The 21,206-nt window shown below is 45.5% G+C and overlaps 1 protein-coding gene across 5 annotated transcripts in view; it reads right to left on the bottom strand.

Annotated features, from left to right (window-relative positions):
* Nucleotides 1-21,206, bottom strand: part of CADM2 (cell adhesion molecule 2) — an 871,614-nt gene that overhangs the window by 102,746 nt on the left and 747,662 nt on the right. For all 5 annotated transcript variants that reach the window (XM_064152285.1, XM_064152286.1, XM_064152284.1 and 2 more), the window contains one exon: nt 14,618-14,796. In XM_064152285.1, the coding sequence (XP_064008355.1) occupies nt 14,618-14,796 (179 nt within the window). The remainder of the gene's footprint in view (nt 1-14,617; nt 14,797-21,206) is intronic.

The following is a 21,206-nucleotide window of genomic DNA, read 5'->3' on the forward strand; positions in this document are numbered from 1 at the left end:
GATCATCAAGTCCAACCCTTTACCACAGAGCTCAAGGCTAGACCATGGCACCAAGTGCCACGTCCAGTCCTACCTTGAACAGCCCCAGGGATGGCGACTCCACCACCTCCCCGGGCAGCCCATTCCAGTGTCCAATGACTCTCTCAGTGAAGAACTTTCTCCTCACCTCCAGCCTAAATTTCCCCTGGCGCAGCCTGAGGCTGTGTCCTCTTGTTCTGGTGCTGGCCACCTGAGAGAAGAGAGCAACCTCCTCCTGGCCACAACCACCCCTCAGGTAGTTGTAGACAGCAATAAGGTCTGCCCTGAGCCTCCTCTTCTCCAGGCTAACCAATCCCAGCTCCCTCAGCCTCTCCTCGTAGGGCTGTGCTCAAGGCCTCTCCCCAGCCTCGTCGCCCTTCTCTGGACACGCTCAAGCATCTCAATGTCCCTCCTAAACTGGGGGGCCCAGAACTGAACACAGCACTCAAGGTGTGGTCTAACCAGTGCAGAGTACAGGGGCAGAATGACCTCCCTGCTCCTGCTGGCCACACCATTCCTGATGCAGGCCAGGATGCCACTGGCTCTCTTGGCCACCTGGGCACACTGCTGGCTCAAGTGATGGGACACAGGCATCATGAACATAAGGCAGCAGTGTGCCCAGGTGCCAATGGCATCCTGGCCTGTATCAGAAACTGTGTAGCCACTAGGACAAGGGAGGTTACTCTTCCCCTGTACTCAGCATTGGTCAGGCCACACCTTGAGTGCTGTGTCCAGTTCTGGGCTCCTCAATTCAAGAGAGATGTGGAGATACTGGAACGTGTCCAGAGAAGGGCAACAAAGCTGGTGAGAGGCCTGGAACACAAACCCTATGAGGAGAGGCTGAGGGAGCTGGGGGTGTGCAGCCTGCAGAAGAGAAGGCTCAGGGGGGACCTTCTTGCTGTCTACAACTACCTGAAGGGAGGCTGTGGCCAGGTGGGGTTGGTCTCTTCTCCCAGGCAACCAGCAAGAGAACAAGGAGACACAGTCTCAAGTTGTACCGGGGCAGGTCTAGGCTGGATGTCAGGAGGAAGTTGTTGGCAGAGAGAGTGATTTGCCATTGGAATGGGCTGCCCAGGGAAGTGGTGGAGTTGCCATCCCTAGAAGTATTGAAGCCAAGCCTGGATGAGGCACTTAGTGCCATGGTCTGGTTGATTGTCTACAGCTGGGTTCTAGGTTGGACTGGATGACCTTGGAGGTCTCTTCCAACCTGGTTGATTCTATGGTATTAGTGAAGGAAAAATAAAGGAACTAGGAACTGCATGTCAGTATAAAGCAGATTCAGGCTTTGCAGCAAAAGAAAAGTAATACTGAAATTTGTTTCAATCACTCTTCTCACAAATGACTCATCATCTTATACCATAACATGAATTCCATCAGTCATTGCAGGTCTCTGAAGACCTGTTCACAGATAATGGACAAGCAAAGTTGTTCAAAAGGAGTTACAACTTTCTTAGTGCTCTTGCACTTTCCATGGCAGTCATACAGAAAGATTAATGCAATGAGCTTTCTTAAAAGCTGTTAAAACAGTTCTGAATGAGAGAGAAAGTAATTCAGAGTAAGTATAGCAAGACAGACCTAGTCATAAAGGAAATGTAGAATTTAATTACCAGGCAAACAGAATTTTGCTATTTTGGGTCAAGAATTCAAGCAGTAAGATCCAGGGAAAAATCACATTGTTTGAGATTAGAGCTTATACATTTCCCTTTTGGAGAAGCAGCTAAAGGTGTTTTGAGTCTTATAATAAATTAAGACTGAACCTTCTGGACTCCTCGATTCAAGAGAGATGTTGAGGTACTGGAACGTGTCCAGAGAAGGGTAATGAAGCTGGTAAGGGGCCTGGAGCACAGCCCTGTGAGGAGAGGCTGAGGGAGCTGGGGGTGTGCAGCCTTGAAAAGAGGAGGCTCAGGGGTGACCTCTTTGTTGTCTACAACTACCTGAAGGGAGGCTGTAGCCAGGTGGGATTGGTCTCTTCTCCCAGGCAAGCAGCAACAGAACAAGGGGACACAGTCTCAAGTTGTGCCAGGGCAGGTCTAGGCTGTATGTGAGGAGGATGTTGTTGTCAGAGAGAGTGATTGGCATTGGAATGGGCTGCCCAGGGAGGTGGTGGAGTCACCATCCCTGGAGGTGTTCAAGCAAAGCCTGGATGAGGCACTTAGTGCCATGGTCTGGTTAATTGTCTAGGGCTGGGTGCTAGGTTGGACTGGATGATCTTGGAGGTCTCTTCCAACCTGGCTGATTCTATGATTCTAATATTTTAAAGTTTTGTTCAATAATATTTGATATTTTTGTTGGTTCTATGTGGTTATTAGTTGGAAGAATACTGAAAAAAAGGCAGGTGGAACCTTATTTGCTATAAATAAAATTCTAATAGAATACTCTAACAAATATTTTGTTGAATAAATTTCCTTTATACAGTACAGAAATGCAGGTTATAACAAACTCCAGAGAAAGTCATTACTCATTAAAATTAAAACCAGAAAAAATTAAAACAATTAGAGGTAATAATTAATATTGAGAATTTTAATGAGTAGATATGATTGAATTTCCCTGTGTCTATTTCTCTGAGCCTCTATACTCATCTTCATGTGTGATCAGAGACTTTAGACACAGAAACTCTGTAAGAAAGATGCCTATTTTTTCCAGTAGCTTGCCCTGCTTCTCACAGACTCAAGGTGCTGTTTGCAATCTTCTCAAAGCATTTATATCTATCTCTGTTTGCACAGAACCAATGTTTTGTGCTTGCCTTCCCAAGGTTTGTAATCTCATTTGGAACAATACATGGTACTGATGAATCACCGGGCTAGCATCCACCAGTTGACATCTTAAGCAATATCACTCTCAACCTATAATTTAGCTTTCTTGAGTGAAAAACTGAACAAGCTATTCTCCAAAAAAAAGGTAAGTCAGAGAAGCATCATATGAGAAAGACAGAGATAGGACACAAAGGCCTACAATACATGTAACACCTAATGGTGCAGGAAAGATTTCAGTACAGAAAATTACTGCATCACTTCAATAATGTCTTTATGGTTTGAATTTTGTGAATAATAAATGAGCTAGTTCAAAACAGCAGACCAGTAGCAACTACAACTGTGACATCAGTCTCAAGTGAAAATAGTCTGCTAACAGTTATACTTTGTTCACAAAGATGGCATATGCTTGACATGTTACGCCTGAGAGGACAAAAATAGGCTTATCCATGTGCTGGCTTGCCCAGGCATGTTTTCCTGCTCTCCCTCCTTCTGCTACAGGGAGAAGCATCCACAGGAAGGAGGAGGTGAGGAGAAAGATCTTCACTGAGAGAGTGATTGGCTACTGGAATCGGCTGCCCGGGGAGGTGGTGGAGTCGCCGTCCCTGGGGCACTTCAAGGCAGGGTTGGACGTGGCACTTGGTGCCATGGTCTAGCCTTGAGCTCTGTGGTAAAGGGTTGGACTTGATGATCTGTGAGGTCTCTTCCAACCTTGGTGATACTGTCATACTGTGATACTGTGACAAAGAGCCTGGAGCCACTGAGTCTAAGGACTCTGGCCTGCCCAGATTTGTTTGCATCCTGTGTTAAATAAGGTACACACATGCTTATCTTGTGCCTGACTTGTGCAAGGCCTATGCTTTTCCCAAATTTGGGTAAAGCAAGCCTATGGTTTCACCTAATATGGTCAAGCTTGGCTAACTGCCATTCTGATTGGCTATTCTGTGCCCAAAGGCCCATTAGTCTGGGGCTGTATTGATAAAAAGAGTTGAGCAGATAACACAGTGTGCTCTGCTGTTGTATTCATGCCTGCTGCTGCCTGCTGCTATTGCTCTCTGTTCCTGGCAGTACATTGCCTTACTGCCTTATAGCATCTTGCCATGTTATGCTAAGCTATAACCAATTTCATTTCATTGGTTGGTTGGGGTTTTTTTGTGTGTGTGTCTATGTATTCATAGTGGTGAAGGGAATGAGAAGAACAGGAAGAAAAAGGAGATGGTTTGGATGTAAGGAAGGCTTTGGAGAAGGAGAATGTTCAAGAGCATTCTTTTGTTCATTTTCCAACTGAAAGCTTAGACTCCTTGGTCTGTGAGTCATCTTCTGTATTTTTAAATGCCTTCTCTTAAGAAGGTGGATATGTTGTTATTGTTCCACATCACTGTGGGTCTACTCAATTCTCTTTTTGCAAAGCCCAAGTTTTGTTCACTCAAAGGGTAGGATTTTCCCATGGGAAAATTAAGTAGTTTTTCTAGGACATAATTTCATTTCAACTCAAGAACTATAAAGGGGGAAACTTCAGAAACTGTCCAGCTATCTCAATGTCTAGGGTCTAACACAAGAGAGGGAAGCCAGACTACTGATGAGCATGCTGCTCCATGTGGATACTGCTCTTTCCCTTCCCACCTCCCTCTTGTCCCTTCTGTGAATATTTTTATATGCTTTTGATATATGGCTATGAGGATAAGGTGTTCAAAAACAGTGCCTAAGATTTATCAGAGGGATGTAGTGAAAATGGTTGAAAACAAGAGATTTATTTTCTATCTGAAAAGCTCTTTATATAAAGAAAACAAACAAACAAACAAACAAACAAAAAAAAAACTCACATCCTTGTCATGGTAGTCCTGATAGACCAAAACTGGGCTTATCCATGTCCTGGCTTGCCCAGGCATGTTTTTCTGCTCTCCCTCTTTCTGCTGTGGGGAGAAGCAACCAAGGGAAAGAGGACAAAGAACCTGGAGCCACTGAGTCTAAAGACTCTGGCTTGTCCAGACGTGTTCCCCTGCTCCCCCTCCTTCTGTGCTGAGGGAAGCAACTGCAGGAAAGGAAAAAGAAAGCCCTGGCTTCATCTAATATGGTCAAACTTGGAAAGGTGCCATTCTGATTGGCTAATCTGTGTCCAAAATCCCATTAGTCTCAGGCTGCATTGATAAAAAGGGATGAGCAGGTAGCACAGTGCTGCTGCTGCCTCATTGCATTCTGAAATTGCCTGTAAATTCCACTGCCTTGAGTTCACCAGGAACAGGCTCTAAATGCCTGCATACAATCAGCCTGCACAATCAGTGTGACATTGTGCCAAGACTGCACATGGCATTGCATCCTGCCTGCCCCTCTGCAAGGCTTCTGCTGCATCAGGAATCAAGAGGAACCAGGTCAGAGACTATGCTACAGAGTCCCAGCTTCCTGAGAAAAGAGTCTGGGAAACTCCAAAGCCCCTAACAGCTTTGTGACCACTGACAGAAACTCCAGCACATGCTTTGGGTACTGTCTGAGACTATTTTGTGAGTAAATACTTAAAGCCTCTTGTAATTCAAGAGGCTTTCTGCCATAAGCAGAAAGGAGCTTCCTCTGTCCATCTAGTAGATAAGCAGTATAATTAATCACAAGCAGTATAATTAACCACAAGAATCTTCTCTTCCACTATAATGTTTGCATTCACCACTTTAAGAAATAGGTGTCCTAGCTTAGCCTGTTCCCTGTGTGTTTAAATTTCCAAACTGTGTGTTTCAAACCTTGTGAATAAGGCAAGATTTTTGTTGGTGAGATTTAATCATAGAATCAGTCAGGGTTGGAAGGGATCACAAGGATCAGCCTGTTCCAAGCCCCTGCCATGGGCAGGGGCAGATAATGTTAATAAACAGTTTATATAGTTACTAATCATCTTTGTCTGAAGGGAGGTTGTAGCCAGGTGAGGGTTGGTCTCTTCTCCCAGGCAACCAGCAGCAGAAGAAGGGGACACAGTCTCAAGTTGTGCAGGAGGAAGTACAGGCTGGATGGTAGGAGGAAGTTCTTCCCAGAGAGAGTGATTGGCATTGGAATGGGCTGCCCAGAGAGGTGGTGGAGTCACTGCCCCTGGAGGTGTTGAAGAAAAGCCTGGATGAGGCACTTAGTGCCATGGTCTAGTTGATTGGTTAGGGCTGGGTGCTAGGTTGGACTGGATGATCTTGGAGGTCTCTTCCAACCTGGTTGATTCTATGATGATTCTATGATTCTAAGGCTTTACCTGACATCAGAAGTTGTGAACCACTGCTACTTACAGAACAGCTGCATCTTCAGTTTGATTATGATGGACCACTCCTTTCTCAACTCCAGTTAATCAGTGCAGTCATTAGCTAAGCTTTGCAAGTGGGAAACCTGTTTTTCAGTTGAGCACGGTGAGTTTGGCAGTTAGCTCCATTTACTGCTGATTACTGACTAGCATTTGGACAAAGGTAAATAACAATTCTTAATAAATTAGAAGAGAGAGAAAATTGCCTGAGGAGCATTATCAACACAAGGATGTTATATATCTAGCCAGAATGAGCACTTCTGAAGCACTGAGCTCACCAATTAGCACGCAGAAATGACAACTGTGTCTTTGTAACTGCATGAGACACTTATTTGAGCAAACTATGTCTTGCCTTTCTACTGCTGCCAATAAACGCTTCGTGCTCACCTTCCTGCTTCATGAAGTCTTTTCCTGACAGTGCTTCTGGTGGTTTGGCCCTGGCTGGGGTCCTGATGCTCACCAAAGCTGCCCTATCACTCCTCTTCTCAGATGGACAGGGAAGAGGGAAAATGTAAGAGGCCTGTGGGTCAAAATAGAATCAGTTTCATAGGGAAAATATGAAAGCAAAGGCTGCACAAGGAAGTAAGAGCCAATAGAAGGATTATTTTCTATTTCCCACAAGCAGATAGTGTCTGGCCACTCCCCAGGAAGCAGGGCTCCAATATGCATAGTGTTTGCTCAAGAGGACAAATGCCACCAACAAATGCCCCACACTTTTTTCTTTCCCCTAGCTTTTATATCTGAGCTGACAGTCTACCATAACAAGCTCCTAGCCAAGCTGGCAGCTCATGACTTGAACAGATTCACTCTGTGATGGGTCAGGAACTGGCTAGATGGCAGAGCCCAGAGAGTGGTGGTGAATGGTGCCACATCCAGTTGGCAGCTGTCACCAGAGGTGTTCCCCAGCGATCAGTGCTGGGCCCAGTTCTGTTCAACATCTTTATTGATGATCTGGACAAGGAGATGGAGTCCAGCATCAGTAAATTTGCAGATGACACCAAGCTAGGAGCAGGTGTTGATCTGTTGGAAGGTAGGAGAGCCCTGCAGAGGGACCTGGCCAGGCTGTATGGATGGGCAGAGGCCAAAGGGATGAGGTTGAACAAGGCCAAGTGCAGGGTTCTGCACTTTGGCCACAACAACCCCAAGCAGTGTACAGACCGGGGACAGAGTGGCTGGAGAGTAGCCAGGAAGAAAGGGACATGGGGGTACTGGCAGAGAATAGCTGAACATGGGGCAGCAGTGTGCCCAGGTGGCCAAGAGAGCCAATGGCATCCTGGCCTGCATCAGGAACAGTGTGGCCAGTAGGATGAAGGAGGTTATTCTTGCCCTGTACTCAACACTGCTCAGGCCACACCTTGAGTACCGTGTCCAGTTCTGCACCCCTCAATTCAAGAGAGATGTTGAGGTGCTGGAATGTGTTCAGAGAAGGGCAACGAAGCTGGTGAGGGGCCTGGAGCACAGCCCTGTGAGGAGAGGCTGAGAGGGCTGGGGGTGTGCAGCCTGGAGAAGAGGAGGCTCAGGGCAGATCTCATTGCTGTCTACAACTACCTGAGGGGAGGTTGCAGCCAAGTGGGGGTTGGTCTCTTCTCCCAGACAACCAGCGACAGAACAAGGGGACACAGTCTCAGGTTGTGTTGGGGGAAGTACAGGCTGGATGTTAGAAGGAAGTTCTTCACAGAAAGAGTGATTGGCATTGGAATGGGCTGCCCGGGGTGGGGGTGGGGGAGTCACCATCCCTGGAGGTCTTCAAGAAAAGCCTGGATGAGGCACTCGGTGCCATGGTCTGGTTGATTGGCTAGGGCTGGGTGCTAGATTGGCCTGGCTGATCTTGGAGGTCTCTTCCAACCTGCTTGATTCTATGATCATATGGTATGGAATACTGCTTTGGTCAGTCTGGGTCGGCTGACCTGGCCATGTCCCTTCCCAAGCTCTTGCCCATCTCTCAGCCTACCTTTGAGGGAAGAATGTTGGAAAAAACACAGCCAAAACAGAGGTGTGTCATCAACACATTTCCAGCTACCACTATAAAATGTAGCATTAAAGAAAGATGCCATGGGAAGAACTAACTCTATCTCAGCCAAACCCAATACAGAATTACTAATAAAAGTAAAGAAAAAAGAAAATAGTAGTTATGTTGATTCTGTAAAGCAGTACAAGCATATTTAATAGCCTGTGTCTTTTATGTGATTCAAATCCATTCCATTTCCTGAAGTCAGATTTCTTTAATTACACTACAAATCTAAAAAGACTTTTCATGTTATCAGGCACTAATTATATTAGTCAGATTGCCATTCATCTGCTTATAGCAATATTTGTTTCCAGTGACATCTCTTAACATCAAAACTGCACTGTCTCATCATCATTTACAGTGGAAAAATACTACTTCTCTAGGTAATTTGGAGTCTAAGTTGGTCCAGCTAAAACCATGAGAGACTCTTTGCTTGGTTTGTATAATTAATACACATAAACATTTTCCTTACCTTTAATCTCTAACTGGACCCCTCAATTCAAGAAGGATGTTGAGGTGCTGGAACATGTCCAGAGAAGGGCAACAAAGCTGGTGAGGGGCCTGGAGCACAAATCCTATGAGGAGAGGTTGAGGGAGCTGGGCCTGTTCAGCCTGGAGAAGAGGAGGCTCAGGGGTGATCTTATTGCTGTCTACAACTACCTGAAGGGAGGCTGTAGCCAGGTGGGGGGTGGCCTCTTCTCCCAGGCAACCAGCAATAGAACAAGGGGACACAGTCTCAAGTTGTGCCAGGGTAGGTATAGGCTGGATGTTAGGAAGAAGTTCTTCACAGAGAGAGTGATTGGCATTGGAATGGGCTGCCCAGGGAGGTGGTGGAGGCACCGTCCCTGGGGGTCTTCAAGCAAAGCCTGGATGAGGCACTTAGTGCCATGGTCTGGTTGACTGGCTAGGGCTGGGTGCTAGGTTGGACTGGATGATCTTGGAGGTCTCTTCCAACCTGCTTGATTCTATGATTCTATACTTTGTTTTTTTAGGTTAGCTTCTCTCTAAACTACAGCTGCCTAAATCTCCTCTGAGTTAGGTTGATAACTTCAGAAACAGAGAGAATTAAGTTAATTGAGTCTCACAGAGAGGGATTTCATAGGGGAAAAAAATATAGAAGGCAGATGAAATATTACAACTTTAACAAAACAGAAAATATGTTGAAGTGAGAAAAAGAAAAGAAAAAAAAAGTGCCCAGGAAATGACAGTTTAGTTGAGAAAGACTGAATTAGGTCACACTCCCACACACTTGCAGAGGATACCTTCCATTGATGTCCTCTGTATTTTCACACAAGCTTGCCTGAAAAAATGGAATCTACATCACTGCAACTCCTTTGGGCAGAGAGTATACAAATTATAGAATCAGTCAGGCTGGAAGAGATCTCCAAGATCATCCAGTCCAACCTATCACCCAGCCCTAGCCAGTCAACTAGGCCATGGCACTAAGTGCCTCAGCCAGGCTTTGCTTGAACATCTCCAGGGACAGTGACTCTACCACCTCCCTGGGCAGCCCATTCCAATGCCAATCACTCTCTCTGACAACAACTTCCTCCTAACATCCAGCCTAGACCTCCCCCAGCACAACCTGAGACTGTGTCCCCTTGTTCTGTTGCTGGTTGCCTGCCAGAAGAGAGCAACCCCACCTGGCTACAGCCTCCCTTCAGGTAGTTGTAGACATCAGTGAGGTCTGCCCTGAGCCTCCTCTTCTGCAGGCTGCACACCCCCAGCTCCCTCAGCCTCTCCTCACAGGGTTTGTGTTCCAGGCCTCTCACCAACTCTGTTGGTCTTCTCTAGACACCTTCCAGTACCTCAACATCTCTCTTGAATTGAGGGGCCCAGAACTGGACATGGACTTAAGATGTGGCCTAACCAGTGTTGAGTACAAGGGAAGAATAACCTCCCTTGTCCTGCTGGCCACACTGTTCTTGATCCACACCAGAATGCCATTGGCTCTCTTGGCCACCTGGGCACACTGCTGCCTCATCTTTAGCCTACTATCTACCAGTACCCCCAGGTCCTCTCTTCCTGGCTGCTCTCCAGTATTGCTAGTTGTTTAACAGCTGTGGAGCTGGACTTCCAGAAACTCCACTAAGGCAGTGGGTACCAGCACTTGCAGCACTTAGGACTTACTCCTTACAGATGCAGCAGGTCACTCACCCCACACCTTACTTGCCTGACCTGCAATTTAAAATAATCTCTTGTGAATAAATTCTCTCTTATGCAGCTTCCTCCTCTCTCCTCCTCAATATCTTTGTGAATATACTTCTCCTTATTACTTGTATAAGAAGTCTAGGAGCCATGGTAAGAAGGCATACTTCTATGATAAATCAGCTCTAACAGCTGGAGTAGGACAAAATAAGTTAAATGGACACATTAAGCACAGGGAAAAGGGTCAGAGATCAAAGGAGAGTCCTAGGTAACCATATATATTTCAGAAGATACTTAGGAAAAATACATTCCCTATTAAATGGAAGGATATATCTCATAAATTGACAAAAAGTAAGTCTTCTAGCCCCCAGAGAGACAGAGAATGTAGTATAATTTGGGGGAGAATTGTTTCACTAGAGACATTTGTAAATATAACAAGCTACAGAAGGGGTAAGACACCACTTAAGTCCAGCTATATAAGTGATTGTGCTAAACCTGACCAAATTATTGTGTCCATCTCTCTTCTGTACTGAAAAACTCTGAAATGCAGTAAATTGTTCAGCACTAAACACCACTACACAGCCTGTCACTACTATCATTGTTTCAGAAACCTCAAAAGCACCTGACATTTAACTCCTCTAGCTCTGACACTGGAATTATAGGAATGCAATTTGAGAAACTCTGGTACTCAGAACAGAAAAGGTCAGCAGTGTGCAAGCTAAACCTGATAACATGCCTAATGTGCTGCCAAACATAACAGAAATGCCTTCCTGATAATGAATGATTTTACAGACTGCCATGAAGTTGCTGCGAGATAATCAGATCAACAGGGGACATGGCACTAGGTGAAACGCACGTAGGGGAATGTGAATTATTCTTTGATAGAGCTATATTGCCAAGCCACCACAACAGAAAAATCTACCCCTAAGAAAAGGCCACCTTTGCAGAAATAAACACATAAATAAATTGGTTGAAGCCCACAAACGACAGAAGTTTCAATATTTGGTTAGTGCAGAAGCCGTTGCCTCGTCAAAAGCAGTGCGCTTTGTGCCTGCAGCCAACAACCAATGCAGCACCACTTCTGGGATGCAAAACACATTTTCATCACTCTTTTTGTAGTTATCCATCTAAGTAGAGGTTAGAGTTCTTCTGTTTGTCTTAAAAACACATTTTCTTCACTCTTTTTGTAGTTATCCATCTAAGTAGAGGTTAGAGTTCTTCTGTTTGTCTTTAAAACAGAAATACTCACGCAGCAGTACAGGCTCTGCGTTCCTCACGCAAAGACCTCCTCTTTACTTCTGCCACTAATCCTACATAAACTAACAGGGAGCTTGAAGAAAAATGAAAGATAAACTACAGAGCTCTTTTGATAAGTCAAATTTCATCAACAGTGCCAAAAAAAAGGAGATTGCTATTGAAAGTTAAAAGTAGCACTTAGCAGAAGTTTTCTGCCAAATACCTAAAAGCAAGTTAAACCTTTAGCAAAAATTGGTTTTGAGTTACTGAAAGTTAAAAGTAGCACTTAGAAGTTTTCTGTCAAATACCTAAAAGCAAGTTAAGCCTTTAGCAAAACTCAGGTTTGAGTTACTGAAAGTTAACAGTAGCACCTAGTAGAAGTTTTCTGCCAAATACCTAATAGCAAGTCTAACCTTTAGCAAAAACTGGGTTTGAGACCTCACAAACACCAAACAAACACATTTATTACACCTCAATTCATCAAGAGCAAATTAAATATGTACAGTTGGCATGTCTATTCACATAAGATAATTTCTATTAGACTGGTGCATTATTTTGTTACAATTGTAAGCAGAAGTTGTATTACTAAACCCCCAAAAACTTCGAGAAAAAATAAAGTACCATCATGAATTACACTGGAGTGTTTGCCTCTCTATTCACTTAGGTTAAAACTCAAGTCACAGAACTCAGTCTTCCTGGAATTATCATATAGATCTCTGTGGTTAGAGAACATTATGTTTTCAAACTGCTAGATCCATATTACAAGACTGTATTGAAGGTGTGGCTGTTCGAGCTGGATTTATAGCTCAGACATAATATTTGGAGCAGAGAAACTTAGAAGTAGAAGCTCTGAGTGGAGAGGTGAAGATTGTAGGGATAGGCCATATAATGGCAACAATGGATAAGTTAATACAGCATCAAGAGCTTTATGCCTTGTCCCGGGTTTGGGCTGATCCCTCCCCCGGGAAGAAATTCACAACACAAACCCCCCTACTTTTTGAAAGTTAGGGAAAGATGAAATTGTATTTTCTTATAATATAAGTATAACAATGTAAAGAGAAATAATAACTAGAGAAGGAAGGAAGGAAAAAAAGAAAACAATACAATAACCTTAAGGGAGATAGGGAGGGGGTCAAGCGGCGGCGAAGCAGCAGAAGCAGCAATAGCCAAAACAGCAGCCGGGGAAGATAGGCGAAGCTGCAGCAGCAGAAGCCAGCGGGTGAAGGGGGAGAACAAACTGTGCTTCTAGACATTAAGTTCTTGATGCTCCAATGAAATGATATTAATTTATCTATTGTTGCCATTTATGTGGCCTATGCCTGGAATGTTCATTTCTCCCCTATGTCTGAGCTAGAGGATCAGCTCAAACGGCCACAAGCCTGGAAGCACAGCTTGGACCTTCCCCTTGCTGCTTCTGCTGCGTCCGCTGCTGTCTTCCCCTGACGCTGTTTTGGCTGCTGCTTTGCTGCCGCTTGACCCATTCCCAATCTTCCTTAAGGTTATTCTATTTCTCTAGTAGTTTATTCTCCTTATGCTGTTATATTTAAACTGCAAGAAATACAATTTCATTTTTCCCTGACTTTCCAAAAATCTGTGTTGTAGTGAGTATTCTACCAGGGGAGAGATTCACCCTAACCCAGGGAAGAAGGGAAATGCTAACTTTGTGTTGTAGTTCCTCCTATACTTCAGTTACAGCAATTTCCTGATCAAATAAAAGGCAGATACTTCTCTCATTGTTGCCTAGTTAAGGAAAACAAATCAAGTGCAATTTAACATGAGCCTCCCTATTTTACTACAAGAAGATTTTGTCAGAAGCATTTTCACTTTAGGACATGCCATATTTTTGAGGACTAACGATAAGCCAGATGATGATCAGCAAACTTACAGGAGCTGAATTTTCTTAGTTGCAGATTATAACTTGTGTTAAGGAGAGTAGCTGATGTCCTGCCTTTGGTGGTCTATAAACTAAAAAAAAAACAAAACCCAAACCTCAAGCACTCTTCTGGTTTGTGCTTCCATATTTCTCTTCATATATCCTTTTGTAACCAGCTTTATCTGAACGCCGTGTGCCCGAGGTGAGCGCGTATAAAACAGTACCAACACACTACTGTGAGAGTCTGATCCTCTCTCTTGTTAATCGACAAAGATAAAGATTGCATCGTCCCTCCTTAATCAACAAAGATTGCATCATCTCTCCTTAATCTTGTTGCTTCTGGGACTCAGACTCCGTGCTTGGCCCAAAAGCTCAGAGATGCAAATCAACAGACAACACCTTTGAAACTCCTGGACCTCACCCTGGCTGGACTGCCCAGGAAGCCTCCATCTTATCTCAGCTGCCCCCAAGGGATGTGTATGCAGGGTGTGGACAGGTGTAGCCGAGAGAGGGCGGAGGCCGGACCCCTGCGAATGCATGAGAATGCACAGGAAGATGCCCTGGGGGGGGGGGCTGCAGTTGGACACTGAGCAGAAAACTGTATAAAAAGGCAGGAGAAATGCCTGCCAAAGTGAGTGGCATTCCCACCGGACCACCATTCCCACTGGACCACCGAGGGCAGACCATCACCAGACCACCAGAGCTGCACACCGCCTGAAGAACCTCTGACAAACTCCGCAGAAGATCATCCCTGGGCCACGCACCTGTCTCTCTCTCTCACTCCTTCATCTGCGACTGAGGGTAATATGCTCACAGCCCCTTTTCCCTTCCCTGCTCCTTTTTTTTTCTTCTCCATCGATCTCTTTATCTTTCTCTCCCCCTTTTCCCCTCTCTCCCTCCGTTTTGCCCAACCTTATCCTTTAATAAACAGTTTCATGGTGATCTATGGTCTCGTTTGCACCTTAACTTCACAACACGGAATCCATAAGAACTGGTCTTGCTCCCCTGGACAGAGATGCTGTTAATCTCTGCTCCTCTGGACCTTGACAACTACATAACAACTTTGCAGGTGCTTACTTTGCAAAAAGTTCACACAGTAAGAGAATAAGTTTTGCTTAAACTCTTTGAAGACAGGCAGGGCAGTAAAAAGGAAGGAAAACACAACTGGGTTATCGATAGCATCAATAAAAGTGCAATTATATTTTCCTTTTTTATTTTCTAGTTACTCTTTTGGTAATGATCACAAGCAACTGACTGTACTTTGCTGAAATGCTGCATATGCATAACATGCACCAAAAAGCCAACATGAACATACTCACCATGTACTATCAGGACATATTCTGTGCTGTTTCGGCCGATGGGATTTTTTGCTTCACATCGGTATGTGCCATTGTCCGTTTTATTTAGGAAACTGATGCTTAGGACCCTGCCATTGACAACCATTCTCTCTGGATCTGGCAGTTCTCCACCATCCTTTGTCCACAGTACTGGTTCCGGCCTGTGAGATCCAAAGCAATACCTTTAATCAGATACAAGAAGCACGTACAGCAACATACACATCAGAAACAGTGTCATCGGAAACTTGATCATAGAATCATAGAATCAACCAGGTTGGAAGAGACCTCCAAGAGCATCCAGTCCAACCTAGCACCCAGCCCTACCCAGTCAACCAGACCATGGCACTAAGTGCCCCATCCAGTCTTTTCTTGAAGACCTCCAGGGACGGTGCCTCCACCACCTCCCTGGGCAGCCCATTCCAATGCCAATCACTCTCTCTGGGAAGAACTTCTTCCTAACATCCAGCCTAGACCTACCCTGGCACAACTTGAGACTGTGTCCCCTTCTTCTATTGCTGGTTGCCCGGGAGAAGAGGCCACCCCCCACCTGGCTACAATGCCCCTTCAGGTAGTTGTACACAGTAATAAGATCACCCCTGAGCCTCCTCTTCTCCAGGCTAAACAGGCCCAGCTCCCTCAACCTCTCCTCATAGGATTTGTGCTCCAGGCCCCTCACCAGCTTTGTTGCCCTTCTCTGGACATGTTCCAGCACCTCAACATCCTTCTTGAATTGAGGAGCCCAGAACTGGACACAGTACTCAAGGTGTGGCCTGACCAGTGCTGAGTACAGGGGCAGAATAACCTCCCTTGTCCTGCTGTCCACACTGTTCCTGATGCAGGCCAGGATGCCATTGGCTCTCTTGGCCACTTGGGCACACTGCTGCCTCATCTTCAGCTTACTATCTATCAGTATCCCCAGGTCCCTTTCCTCCTGGCTGCTTTCCAGCCACTCAGTCCCCAGCCTATAGCACTGCTTGGGGTTGTTGTGGCCAAAGTGCAGAACCCTGCACTTGGCCTTGTTCAGTCTCATCCCATTGGCCTCTGCCCACCCATCCAGCCTGGCCAGGTCCCTCTGCAGGGCTCTCCTACCTTCCAACAGATCAACACCTGCTCCTAGCTTGGTGTCATCTACAAACTTACTGATGCTGGACTCAATGCCCTCGTCCAGATCATCAATAAAGATACTGAACAGGACTGGGCCCAGCACTGATCCCTGGGGCACACCACTAGTGACAGCTGCCAACTGGATGTGGCACCATTCACCACCACTCTCTGGGCTCTGACATCCAGCCAGTTCTTGATCCAGCACAGAGTGAATCTGTCCAAGCCATGAGCTGGCAGCTTGGCTAGGAGCTTCTTGTGGCAGACAGTGTCAAAGGCTTTGCTGAAGTCCAAGTGGACTCCATCCACAGCCTGCCCCACATTCACCAGGCAGGGAACCTGGTCATAAAAGGAGATCAGGTTGGTGAGGCAGGACCTGCCCTTCCTAAAACCATGATGTGATGGTTCGGGAGTTACTTGCCCCCCAGTCTTATGAAATAACCCAGACTAGACTCAGCCAGCTGGAAGTTAAGGAATGAAACTTTATATTCAGAGCATAGCACAATATACAAGCAGGTAGTTACAATATTTACAGCTACAGACAGAAATATACAAGAGTAATGCAAAGTGCTGCATTTTCAGCCAATCCTTTGGTCTGTTTTCCTAAGTCCACAAGATACAAAGCATTATGTGTGATAATGGATGTCTTTTTGGCTGATGGCACTAAGATTGTATGAAATGACCAGCTGATAACATCTCTCCTACTGTAACTGTGTCTGTATTCATATCTCAGTTCTTTGTTTTAGCTAACCACAACAAAAATGAAGACCATTTTCTTGGATGAACTACACCTTATGATGGTTTGGGAGTTCCCTGCCTTCCCACTCTCATGAAATCACCCAGATTAGACGCAGCCAATCTGGAAATTAAGGAATGAAGCTTTGTATTTACAGCTTAGCACAAGATACAAGCAGATATTTACAATATTTACTGCTACCTAGAAGTTAAAGTAATACAGAAACACAACAGCCCTCCCAGAAATCAGTCCCCAGGAGGGGCTCCCATCCACCCTTCCACCTTCTTTCCACTCCTCTACCTTATCCCAGAGTTTGCCTTACGTGCAAGGTGAGGTTGGAGGATTGGCAAATGGGGTTAAAAGCAGAAAGATTAGTTACCCAGAAGCAGCCCAGGGCACCCACTGCAACAGAAACAGACACACACACTCTGACCCCCACTGTCTTATCTATGTTTGCATTCATGTTTTTATACATCTCAGCAAGCCTATGAGTGCAGCAGACATCACCAGTGTTTCCTTTTCACAGCCTATCATCTAATTTTTCTTACTAAAACATTCCAATTGGCCTCCAACCAGCACATTTATGAATAGTAACCTGCCATGACAGATTATCCAATGATTATCTGAATTACTGGATATACTAAATTGTCACTATTTACACCTCACAATCCCAGATGGGAAAACTAAAGAGCTAGAACAAATGAGGAGAAGGAGACAAATGAAAAAGGAAACAGAATGGCAGCGTGGCAGACCAAGATCTTTTGACATTAGAAGAACAGTTTTGCTCAGGGCTCACAGCTTGAAAAGATGCTCGACAAGCCAAATAAAACCAGCTTTCTACTTGTGTGATAAGCAGTATGGTCCTGAGTGGCTGACAGGCATCAGAAACCATGCAAACAAGCTGAGGTAGATGTCACTGAACTGCAACTGGGTTCTCAAATTATTTAGGCCATTCACAAGTGCACTTCATGCACTGAATGGTTTTTTTCCCTGAACTAGGCAAATCAGCCTCAAAGTAGCACATCTTACACAATCTGAATTTGTTTCTGCTGCTGAACTGTGTCACAGCCCATCCCCTTTCCCACCCTTTCTGCATCCTTCCCTCAAATGATTGCTTGTTCACAGTATCACAGTATCATCAGGGTTGGAAAAGACCTCACAGATCATCAAGTCCAACCCTTTACCACAGAGCTCAAGGCTAGACCATGGCACCAAGTGCCATGTCCAATCCTGCCTTGAACAGCTCCAGGGATGGCGACTCCACCACCTCCCCGGGCAGCCCATTCCAGTGTCCAATGACTCTCTCAGTGAAGAACTTTCTCCTCACCTCCAGCCTAAATCTCCCCTGGCACAGCCTGAGGCTGTGTCCTCTCGTTCTGGTGCTGGCCACCTGAGAGAAGAGAACAACCTCCTCCTGGCCACAACCACCCCTCAGGTAGTTGTAGACAGCAATGAGGTCACCCCTGAGCCTCCTCTTCTCCAGGCTAACCAATCCCAGCTCCCTCAGCCTCTCCTCGTAGGGCTGTGCTCAAGACCTCTCCCCAGCCTCGTTGCCCTTCTCTGGACACACTCAAGCATCTCAATGTCCCTCCTAAACTGGGAGGCCCAGAACTGAACACAGCACTCAAGGTGTGGTCTAACCAGTGCAGAGTACAGGGGCAGAATGACCTCCCTGCTCCTGCTGGCCACACCATTCCTGATGCAGGCCAGGATGCCACTGGCTCTCTTGGCCAACTGGGCACACTGCTGGCTCATGTTCAGGTGGGTATCAATCAGCACCTCCAGATCCCTCTCTGTCTGGCTGCTCTCCAGCCACTCCAACCCCAGCCTGTATCTCTCCATGGGGTTGTTGTAGCCAAAGTGCAGCACCCTGCACTTGGAGCTATTGAACCCCGTCCCCTTGGACTCTGCCCATCTGTCCAGGCGGTCAAGGTCCTGCTGCAGAGCCCTTCTGCCTTCTAACTCAGTCACATTTGCCCCCAGCTTGGTGTCATCTGCACACTTGCTGATGACTGACTCCATGCCCTCATCCAGATCATCTATAAAGATGTATTGTTACACATATTATCACAAGCAATATAAGATTTGACTTAAAATCCTGGATTTCCTTTTGTGAAGGAAATCCTCATTCCTCTTGTGCCTAATGAACATGCATCAAACAGGACCAAGGCAAAGCTCTGACAGCAGTAACTGCCCCTAGGCAAGTTAGGGGCACCAGAGAGAAGGGAACCAGCTGTCTTGCTGATCCACATATCTCTTCCCTCAGGCAAGTGATATCTAACTCTTTCCTAGAGTCTCAAGAAGCTTCACAGTTCATGAGGTTTGCCACAGGATATATTTATTACTGGTATGCAGTCTTTACTTAAATATAACAAGATCTACTTTCAAATGTACATGACAGAAATCACCAGAAAGAAAGGTGTGTGACTGGGAAGGTTAAAACTGCCTCATTCTATCCTGCCTAATTGACAAACAGGTACAGTAGCTCAGGCCTGTAGATATCTAGCCAGTAGATCAAGATGTATACAAGTGGGGATTCACTGTCTAATTGTTTGCATCAGATAGCTTTTTACATGTGACAGTTCAGGTGTTACCTCCCCCCCCCTCCCCCTTACACAATCACCCAGACTAGACTCAGCCAATCTGGAAGTTAAGGAATGAAGCTTTATATTTACAGCTTAGCACAAGATATCAGCAGATATTTACAATATTTAGAGCTACAGACAGAAATAGACAAGGTAAAAAGTAATACAGAAACACAGCAGCCCTCCCAGAAACCTGAGTTCCCTGGAGGAGCATCCAACCACCCTTCCACCTTCCTCCCACTCCTCTACCTTATCCAAGACTTTGCCTTATACTCAAGGTAGTTTGGAGGGTTGGACAAAGGGGTTAGGAAGCAGAGAAATTATTTAGACAGCAAGTTAGGTTAGAGAGAGAAAGAGATGAAGCCTAGAACCAGAGAGCAACAACTTCATTATCTACATTTGTGTTCTTGTTTTTATACATCTCAGCAAGCCTATGAGTGAAGCAGACATCACCAGTGTTTCCTTTTCACAGCCTCTAATTCTTCTCACCAAACTATCCCAGCTAGGCTCAAACTAGCACAGTTGATCTTGGATCTGTAATCCCAGGGTGGAAGCTCTGAAATACTTGGGCTACAATGTGCACCATTAGCTTCACAAATGGCATGTTAAATCAACTTCTGTGCATTGGTAACTCATGGAATTTATGTTCTAAATTGAAATTAAATGGCAATTCTCAGAGGAAAACCCACAGGATAACAAGTAAGTATGAAATGGAGCCTTAGCTATAAGGCATAAAGCAATGGAACAAGGGGACACAGGCTCAAGTTGTGCTGGGGGAGGTCTAGGCTGGGTGGTAGGAGGAAGTTGTTGGCAGAATGATTGGCATTGGAATGGGCTGCCCAGGGAGGTGGTGGAGGCACCGTCCCTGAAGGTGTTCAAGAACAGACTGGATGAGGCACTTGGTGCCAAGGTCTAGTTGACTGGCTAGGGCTGGGTGCTAGGTTGGGCTGGATGATCTTGGAGGTCTCTTCCAACCTGGTCGATTCTATGATCTCTGTATCTTGCATTTGTGCTTACTTCAAGTTACATCATACTTACCAGATTAGTCCTCAAACTGCCTCAGCCAGTGCTGAAAATGTCCCTCTCGCAGCACAACAGCTGTAAGGTCAGAATGAACACTGCAGCCCTAATGCAATTGCATGCTAGCATCATCACACATTTCATGCACAAACAAGCTCACTGACCTGTTCTGTCCTACAAGCCATGTGCAACCTACTTGTATAAATGCAGTCACTCAAAGAACAGATCTATCCTCTCATATTTTTTTCACCAAGTTGGATCACAGGTTCTTTTTCTGCATCCCTGCTTTAATCCTTCCCATATTGTCATGGGTTGCACTGAATCTGCTGCCACTCACACCATGCTCAGGTGATACCAGCTTCAAAATTAAAGTGCTGGCTGAAGCAAAGTATTATGGAGCTTAAAGTTCAGAGTGTAACATGAGAGGCTTCCTGTTATTGTTACTGTTTTCATTTCCCAGGTTTAGGAGTGCTGAAGTCTTCTACTGTAATGGCAGCAGTATGGAGGAGCGGGGGGGTTAGCACAGGAGCTTCTGCTCTTGCTTTCTGCATATTTCTCTGCACCCAGGCTAAGGTTATAGTACAATGGATTATCTCTTTTTTTTTCTTGTTAAACTTCTAGATCTCAATACTTTCACAGAATCACAGAAAAATTCAGATTGGAAAAGACCTTCAGGATCACCAAGTCCAACCAATAACCCTACACTACCAGGTGCACCCTAGACCATATCCCCAAGCACCACATCCAAATGACTTTAAAACACATCCAGGGTTGGTGAGTCAACCACCTCCCTGAGCAGCTTATTCATCTCAACTCAAAGTTGGAGTGTTTTTTGTGTTACTTCCCCCTATGTCTATGTCAAGACAGTAGCAGAGATGAGTTCATAGAAATCATAGAATCAAGCAGGTTGGAAGAGAACTCCAAGCTCATCCAGTCCAACCTAGCACCCAGCCCTATCCAGTCAACCAGACCATGGCACTAAGTGCCTCATCCAGTCTTTTCTTGAAGACCTCAAGGGACAGTGCCTCCACCACCTCCCTGGGCAGCCAATTCCAATGCAAATCACTCTCTCTGTGAAGAGTTGAATCCATCACACATGTGCATGAGTGGAAATGAGCTGTGCTACTGC

This window comes from Pogoniulus pusillus, chromosome 12 (genome assembly GCF_015220805.1).
Source record: "Pogoniulus pusillus isolate bPogPus1 chromosome 12, bPogPus1.pri, whole genome shotgun sequence".
Classification (NCBI taxonomy): Eukaryota; Metazoa; Chordata; class Aves; order Piciformes; family Lybiidae; genus Pogoniulus; species Pogoniulus pusillus.